The sequence below is a fragment of the Silurus aristotelis genome, assembly GCF_946808225.1.
Source record: "Silurus aristotelis genome assembly, chromosome: 29".
NCBI lineage: Eukaryota > Metazoa > Chordata > Actinopteri > Siluriformes > Siluridae > Silurus > Silurus aristotelis.
In genome coordinates this window covers 4,188,693-4,197,712 of record NC_139602.1, presented here as the reverse complement: position 1 = coordinate 4,197,712, position 9,020 = coordinate 4,188,693, and the positions used below count along the sequence as shown (strand labels likewise).

The following is a 9,020-nucleotide window of genomic DNA, read 5'->3' as shown; positions in this document are numbered from 1 at the left end:
TCATTAAAATATTACCTACTCTTTATTCATTCTTTACCTGCCCAGATTTAGTGACTTAGCACCCACCCACTGTGGACTTCAGTTCCCATTCTTGGTTGGCAGTAGTGAAGAACTGATGTTGTAGCTTATCTGCTTCAGTGTATGCTTTGTGTGTTGTGTGTCATGAAATGCGTTTTTGGTCACCACAGTTGTAAAGAGTTACTGCTGCCTCCTTTTCCACCTGCAGAATGGCTGCTCAATCGGCGTTTTCTTTTCGCTCAATTATTGTGTAAGTTGTTGCATCTGAGAAGGATCTCAGGACATCATTACATTTCATTATTTTATTATTATTATATACTTTACTTTATATATATATATATATATATATATATATATATATATATATATATATATATATATATATATATATATATATATATATATATGTAAATAAAATTCATTTTAACTGCACTAGTTTTATAAATGCGCGATTAATTCAGCACGCATTTCTGTTGAACCATTTTTATTAAAAATATAAATAAATAAAAAGCCAAATCTTCCACGCAACACACATTTATTCATGAAGTCCTTTCTTTAGTCAGATTTAAAAATATTTAACTTCACTGAAAAATTATTTTTTATCACTAAACATTTGTTTTCCTGATGCCCCAAGTCTCAAACCAAGCAAAAAAAAATGACATGATGCAAACATTCGTCAATCTTGGACATAAAGCGCTAAAGAATGCATAGCGCTAACGATAGCCACTAACCAGGATGTCAGGGATTCACCCTGCCACGCCCCCCTCTGTAGCTGTCAGGGATTCACCCTGCCACGCCCCCGTCTGTAGCTGTCAGGGATTCACCCTGCCACGCCCCCCTCTGTAGCTGTCAGGGATTCACCCTGCCACGCCCCCGTCTGTAGCTGTCAGAGATTCACCCTGCCACGCCCCCCTCGATAGCAGTCACGCTGCTTCCCAAGATTACCGACAGCTGTGGCTCATGAAAGATCAGACTACATAAACTCACGTTCTTGAGTCACAGGCTGTCGGTCGTTATATTGTCAAGCTGGACAATCGCGTGGCTGCTCGACCGCCGGCTGTATATGCGAATTCCACTTCCGACTTGGATTACTCATTGCCGAAGGCTTTATGGATGCTATGCTTGGGACATTCTTGGGACATTCGAACTCATAGCGGACAACGCGTATCGAGCGGATGTCTTTGTTTGTTGTTTTCAACGGCTTATGAGTGTTTTTGTGTTGTACGGTTGTTGAAATAAAAGGACAATGATCGGACTATATCGGCTTCCGCGTCTGCAGCCTGACACAGGAAGTGCTAACAATTTATTTATTTTATTTTCAACTCTACATTTCACTGCAAGTTGTATCCTGTATATAACTATGTTTGTAACAATAAAAAAATGGTACCTGTACCGAAATATTTCAGTATGAATACGTGTACAGTATATTTACAATAAATGGAATTTGGCAGATATCCAGAGCAACTTAGATTTTTATCTCATTTATACAACTGAGCAGCTATGGGGTTGAGAGACTTGCTGATCCATAGTTTAATGCATTAACCACCTCCGAGCATCCTTATCCAGATTGACTAACATTTATGCAACTGAGCAAATAAGGGTTAAGGGCCTTGTTTATGGTAGCTCACCAGGAGCAGCAGCTTGGTAGTGTTGGGACTTGAACTCACAACCTTCCAATTGGAAGTCCCACATCGTAGCTGACCACTTCAATGTGTTATCATCAGCCATTTCTAAAATACTCAAACCCGTCTATTTGGCAACCACAAACAGGCCAAAGTCAAATTCACTTAATTTACATTTCCCCCCATTCAGATGTTTGATTCATTGGCACTCTTAAAATGCAGGTGATGATTTAATTTGTTGTGCTGCAGCACATTAATTGGATAACTGCATAAATTAGTTCTTACTCTGTTGTGAACTGTTCTGTTGTGAACTGTTATTACAGTAAATATTTTGCATAAATTCTGTCATTATTGAATTTGTTGGTTTATTTACTAGCAGATTCTTATTTCTCTCTCTCTCCTTGTCTTTCACTCGTTTTCACAGCTAGAAGTGCTGAAAGTGGACATGGAGAGTGCTGAATGGAAAATCTTAGAGAACCTGATACTGGAAAATGTGTTACACTCTGTGGGTCTCTTGCTCCTCGAGGTTCACCTGCACTGGGCTGGGTTCGAAGTGAGCGGTGACGAGCCCTCTGTAGTGCGCTACTGGTTCAGTCTGCTAAAGGAGCTGGAGAATACACACTTCCGCCTGTACCACAGTTACAGGGACCCAATGAAGTCACAGCTCTTCCTTCAGAAGAACCTACACAATGCAAGCAGCACTTACATACTGGGCTGGGTCAACAGGTGCTACTCAGCACTGTGAGACTTGTCCTGCTTTGGAGATTGAGTATTAGGATGAGATCTGCAGGGAAAAATATTTCACTTATTGCAAGACCAATACAAATTCAAGTAATGAAATCAAAGCTGAAAAGAAAGTATGAATGAATGATAAATTCAAAAGGCAGGCAACAACAACATGGAATTCATTTGATATGATTTTGAGAGGAATTCCTGCAATATTCAGGTTCGAATGCGTCTCTGTAATTTATCAGCACAACTGAGGGAATTTGATGCTCCAGTTATGTTTGTAAACTAGTTTAGCTGAAACCTTTCAAATCTTTAGCCATACACATTAAGACGCTGCTCAAAATGCTCTGTTCAGACATGCTATACTTTTCCACAGTATGTTGAAATATTCTACATTTTGTGGCTTATAATCTAAAACTGAAATGGACTTTAATATGATTATTTTATCACAGAACATATCAAATAGTGAAAAAAGTGTGACTATACAGCACCTGTTAAAAGTTTGAAAACACCTGGTCTTTTAGGCTTTTTGAATCATGAATGTTCCTGCAAAAAAAACAATGTAAAAAGCGCACAAGAATTGGACAGTGAATGACTGAAAGAAAGTGTGGTGAGTCCAAATTCATCATTTTGATAAAAGAACTTATGTAGGATGGAGACCAGGAGAGAAGATGTTAGCAAACTGACTCAGTCAAACATGGAGGTGGAAGCTTAATGTTTTGGGATTGTTTAAGAGCAGGGAAAGGGAGATGTATTGTAGGTGAAAGGAATACTGTACCCACATGACTACCATTCCATACTTCAACACCATGCAATTCTATCTGGACTGAGGATAGGACAAGGATAGACAGTCATGCTAAGGAAGGATTTTTAAATGAAAATGCTAAACATCTGTACAAATATAGAAAATTGTACAGATGTTTAGCATTTTTACTGAAAAAAATCCTTAAATGACCATTTAAAAACTTTTGAAGAAAAGTTTCCAAAATGTTGACAACCATTTCTCTTGTGTGGCATATTATTTGTAAAAAAAAAAAGAAAAATAAATTATATGGGGCTGTCAATCAATTTAAATATTTAATCGCGATTAATCGCATGATTGTAATGAGAAAAACTCGTGATTAATCGCAACTTAATCAACATGGGCATGGACAAATATAGATGCTTTATGCAATTTCTTTTTTGTTTATTATTAGTGAAACCAAACGATATAAAGAGCATAAAGTAAAAATATTCTTGTAAATGTTTTAAAGTAATTATAGTGGTTTGAATGGCATAAATCATCAGGACACCAAAACGTTTGATATTTTTCCACACAAACGGTTTTAATTGCCGGATGTGTGCATCATGGCAGATTTTGGTGCCTGGTTTGATGCATCAATAAAACAAATGTTTAAAAAAAAATTTCGGTGGAGTTTATTATTTTGTTTTATAATAAATGTGTGTGTACATATATAAAAAAGCGTGTGCATTGGTAAAAAAAAAAAGATTTATTTAAATATAATTATTAGTAGATGCGCTATACTTTTATTATTTTTAATAAAATAATAATTTAGATAATCTTCTTCTTCTTCTTTCGGCTTCTCCCATTAGGGGGCATCACAGCGGATCATCCGTCTCCAAACCCCCCTGTCCTCTACATCTGCCTCTGTCACACCAACTACCTGCATGTCTTCCCTCACCACATCCATAAACCTGCTCCTTGGTCTTCCTCTTTTCCTCCTTCCTGGTGGCTTCATCCTCAGCATTCTACTACTGATATACCCCATGTCCCTCCTCTGCACATGTCCAAACCATTTCAATCTCACCTCCCTCACCTTGTCTCCAAAACGTCCTACATGCGCTGTCCCTCTAATAAACTGGTTTCTAATCCTGTCAATCGTCGTCACTCCCAGGGATTATTAATAATTTAGATAATTAGATAATTAGATTATAGATTATAGATTTAGATAATTAGATTATTAATAATTTAGATAATAATCAAAATGATCAAAAATTTTATATGTAGATTGATTTCTCCTCTTTAAAATGTTTCTCAAGCGTGTTCTCTCAGCACAACACTTCGGAGACAGAGGTGTGTCCTGAGAGTCATATAGAATAGAGATTAACATGGCAGAGGCAGAGCTGCATCTTCCTGTAGACAGAACAGAAAAAGGACAACTGGTTTTAGTTAAGTAAAATTTAACTTAAGTTTACATTTACATTTGTGCCATTTAGCAGAGGGCCTTGTTCATACAAAAGTGCGTTAAGTTCATTTGTGATTTGCTGTCGGTATGAACCAAAGAAATAAAAGCGAACAATCTGTACCATACTGAATTGCAGAACATCATATTTTTTACATTGCATCATATTGCTTTGAATCGCATTGTGATGAATCAAATCGAAATCGGATCAAACTGCATTGCATAATGTATCGTCTCATTGGCTATGCATCCAGAGACGAATCGCATCTTTATCATTATTTTTTTTATGTAAATATCGAATGCTTTTGTAATTGATTTGTGTGCAAAGCTCTAAAAAAGATTAAATAATAAAGACTTTTGATTTGTTTAACCATTTTGTGTTTACTGTATAACAGTGCTGATTTCCTCAGTAGCGTGTGTGTGTGTGTGTGTGTGTGTGTGTGTGTGTGTGTGTGTGTGTGTGTGTGTGTGTGTTAGGAGTGTAGATCTTATTGAGATGTGCTAGCTCATCATCATTTTATGAAGTCTGGCATAATTGTTTCTCTTTGTTTAATAAAAAAGCTCAGTGTGAATAGACCTGGATCTGTTCACTACTTTGGTGTCAAGAGTAGGACTGACAGCTAGTTGAAGCAGAAAATATTAGTTGCCCTAAGGCATTTGAAAGTAGTGTCTTTCCTACAGAGTGAGCTGCTTGCCATGGTGCAGGAAAATGTCAAAAGGAACACTAAGAAAGATAACATTCTCATAAGTGGTTGCAGATTCAAGCTTTATATTAACGTAAGACTCATCACACGTTGTTGAACGTTGTTGGAATAAAGGGAACAGCTCTCTCTTGGCTCAGGTCTTATTTGACTGATCGCTATCAGTTTGTTGATGTTAATGGTGAGTTCTCCACACTCTCTGAGGTAAAGTTTGGTGTTCCTCAAGGATCTGTCTTAGGCCCTCTGCTTTTCTCTTTATATATGCTGCCTCTTGGAGAAATTATTCATAAACATGGTATTAGATTCCATTGCTATGCTGATGATACACAGCTGTATATTTCAGCAAAGCCAGATGAGAGAGATCAGCTTAACAATGTTGAAAAATGTGTAAAGGACATTAGACAGTGGATGCTCGATAACTTTCTTCTGCTAAACTCAGATAAGACGGAAGTACTTTTACTAGGACCACATGCAGCTAGAAGCAAACTTTCCGATTACCTAGCATCTCTGGATGGTGTTTCTGTTTCAGCGTGTACGGCTGTCAAAGACCTTGGTGTGATTATTGACTCGAGTCTTTCCTTTGAGGCTCACGTGAATAATATTACCAGGATCGCCTTCTTTCACCTTAGAAATATTGCTAAAATTAGAAATATGATGTCGTTACAGGATGCAGAAAAACTAGTTCATGCTTTTGTTACTTCTAGATAGGACTACTGTAACACTTTACTGTCTGGGTGTGCGAGTAGGTGCATAAATAAGCTTCAGTTAGTTCAGAATGCAGCAGCAAGAGTCCTCACTAGATCTAGGAAATATGATCACATTACCCCTGTATTAATCAGTCTACACTGGCTCCCAATCAAATCTCGCATTGATTATAAAATACTACTACTGACATATAAAGCACTTAATGGTCTCGCACCACCGTATCTGATTGAACTTCTGTACCAGTATGATCCTCCATGCCTACTTAGATCAAAAGGTGCTGGCTATCTGTTGGTTCCTCCAATAATGAAGATTACAGCAGGGGGCAGATCTTTCTCTTATAAAGCCCCACAGTTATGGAACAGCCTTCCTATCAGTGTTCGGGACCCAGACACAGTCTCAGTGTTCAAGTCGAGGTTGAAAACATATTTATTCAGTCAAGCCTTTAATCAGTAGATTTTTTCTCAGGTAAAGGCTCAGATCTGGAGGGAACATGGATATAGAGTGTTGGGTGAACTGGGATATTTGTACGCTGTCGTCCCCTCACATTCACGTGTTCACTCAGGTTTGTTGATGGTGGTGTGGTGGGCCGTCTCTTATCCCAGAGATCCCTCATGTCTGTGTTGCCTTCTGGTTCTCCCTTTTAGTTATGCTGCCATAGCGAGTCTTGCCGGAGTCCAAACTGCACAGTGACTTTAACTCTCATGCAACAATAGGTACACTCTTCCTGTCACCCTCTTCTCTCTCTCTCTCTCTCTCTCTCTCTCTCTCTCTCTCTCTCTCTCTCTCTCTCTCTCTGAGTTAAACATGCTCCTGAGGCTCCAGTGACCACTGTTCCTGCCCCTCTCCCCCCCGTGGATCTTCCCACTTCATCCAGGCCTGCCTGGATTGGACTGTAGTTGATGTCAACAGTCTCCTACACTGACTCAGAAACACACTTTGCTTTTGATCATCATACCTGCCACAAATGGACATTCGGTGTAACCCAGATGAGGATGGGTTCCCTCTTGAGTCTGGTTCCTCTCAAGGTTTCTTCCTTATGCCATCTCGGGGAGTTTTTCCTTGCCACAGTCACCAGTCGCCACCGGCTTGCTCATCAGGGACAAACTTACTCATAAAGAACATATTCATTTTTAATCACCGCATTATCTGTGTAAAGCTGCTTTGAGACAATGTTCATTGTTAAAAGTGCTATACAAATAAAAATTTATTGAATTGAATTGAATCACAAGAAAAAAAAACGTCTCATTTAAAGCCAGTAAAATGATTTGGTAGAGTCACCAGCAGCTCATCAGATTTGCCAGTCCAATGATACTTCAGCTGCAAGTCACTAAAGAAATCCTGTTAAACAATCTGGTCAAAAACTCTACTTCCATCTCTCTTTTAAACATCTCCAGGCTTCTACCGGTATGTCATCTGGTCCAACCGACTTTCCACTCTTCATCCTCTTAATCGCTGCTCTCACTTCCTCCTTACTAATCCTATCCACTTCCTGCTTCACCAACTCCACCTCATTTAACCTTCTCTCTCTCTGATTTTCCTCATTCATCAGCTGCTCAAAATACTCCCTCCACCTTCTCAACACACTCTCCTCACTAGTCAGCACATTTCCCAGCTTCCCAGCTCGGTCCCTCTGCCTGGCCAATCAGTATAAATCCTTTTCTCCTTCCTTAGTGTCCTCTCATACAGCTCCTCATATGCCTTTTCCTTGGCTTTCGCCACATCCCTCTTAACCTGCTGCCGCAACTTCTTGTACTCCTGCATACTTTTCTCATCACTCTGTCTATCCCACTTCTGTTTTGCCAACCTCTTTCTTCTTATGCTCTCCTGCACTTCCTCATTCCACCACCACGTCTTCTTGTCTTGCTTTCTATTTGCTTTCTAGTTGCCCAATCATCCAACACCTCCTTAACACCACTGAGCCTCTGTCTGACCGCTTCCCTGAACCTCACACTACACTCTTCCTCCTTCAGTTTCCACCATCTTATTCTTCTTTCAGTCCTCACTCTCCCCCTCTTCTTCTTCGCCTCCAAAACCATCCTACAGACCACCATGCGATGCTGTCTAGCTACACTGTCCCCTGCCAACACCTTACAGTCTCCAATCTCCTTTAGGTTGCATCTCCTGCATAGCACATAGTCCACCTGTGTGCACCTTCCTCCACTCTTATACGTCACCCTATGATCCTGCTTCTTCTTAAAATAAGTGTTCACCACTGCCATTTCCATCCTTTTAGCAAAATCCACCACCATCTGCCCTTCCACATTCCTCTCCTTAAAACCATACCTACCCATCACCTCCTCATCACCTCTGTTCCCTTCACCTACATGCCCATTAAAGTCTGCCCCAATCACCAATCGTTCTTTCCTAGGTACACCATCTACCACTTCATCTAATTCACTCCAGAATCTTTCTTTCTCCTCCATCTCACAGCCAACTTGTGGAGCATAGGCACTGATGACATTTATCATCATCCCTTCAACTTCCACCTTCACGATCATCACCCTATCAGAAACTCTCTTCACCTCCACTACACTCTTACTGTACTCTTCCTTCAGAATCACCCCTACACCATTTCTCTTCCCATCCACACCATGATAAAACAGTTTAAACCCACCTCCAATGTTCCTGGCCTTACTCCCTTTCCACTTGGTCTCCTGAACACACAGCATATCTACTTTTCTCCTCTTCATCATATCAGCTACCTCTCTCCCTTTACCCGTCATAGTACCAACATTAAAAATGCCAACCCGAACCTCCACTCTCCTACACTGCTCCTTTCCCTGCCGTCTCTGTAGACGTCTTCCTCCTCTCCTTCTCCTCCTTCGGCCAACAGTAGCCCAATTTCCACCGGTACCCTGTCGGCTAACGTTACCTGTGGCGGTCGTTGTTAACCTGGGCCTCGACCGATCCGGTATGAAATTCTCATTTGGATCCGCATATTTGATTTGGCACATGTTTTACGCTGGATGCCCTTCCTAACGCAACCCTCCCCATTTACCCGGGCTTGGGACCGGCACTAAGAGTGCACTGGCTTGTGCATCCATAATGGCTGGGTTACAGTA

At 40.2% G+C, this 9,020-nt stretch overlaps 2 protein-coding genes across 2 annotated transcripts in view; one reads left to right on the top strand and one right to left on the bottom strand.

Annotated features, from left to right (window-relative positions):
• Positions 1–4,922, top strand: part of mettl24 (methyltransferase like 24) — a 26,200-nt gene extending 21,278 nt beyond the window's left edge. Inside the window, exon 5 of the mRNA XM_083535164.1 lies at positions 2,065–4,922. Within this exon, the coding sequence (XP_083391290.1) occupies positions 2,065–2,385 (321 nt within the window). The 3' untranslated portion in view covers positions 2,386–4,922. The remainder of the gene's footprint in view (positions 1–2,064) is intronic.
• The window catches only part of LOC310722588 (uncharacterized protein), a 478,020-nt gene extending 469,628 nt beyond the window's left edge, over positions 1–8,392 (bottom strand). The window contains exon 1 of the mRNA XM_083535168.1: positions 7,908–8,392. Coding sequence (XP_083391294.1) covers positions 7,908–8,381 — 474 coding nt within the window. The 5' untranslated portion in view covers positions 8,382–8,392. The remainder of the gene's footprint in view (positions 1–7,907) is intronic.
• Between the last annotated feature and the right edge of the window lie 628 nt (positions 8,393–9,020).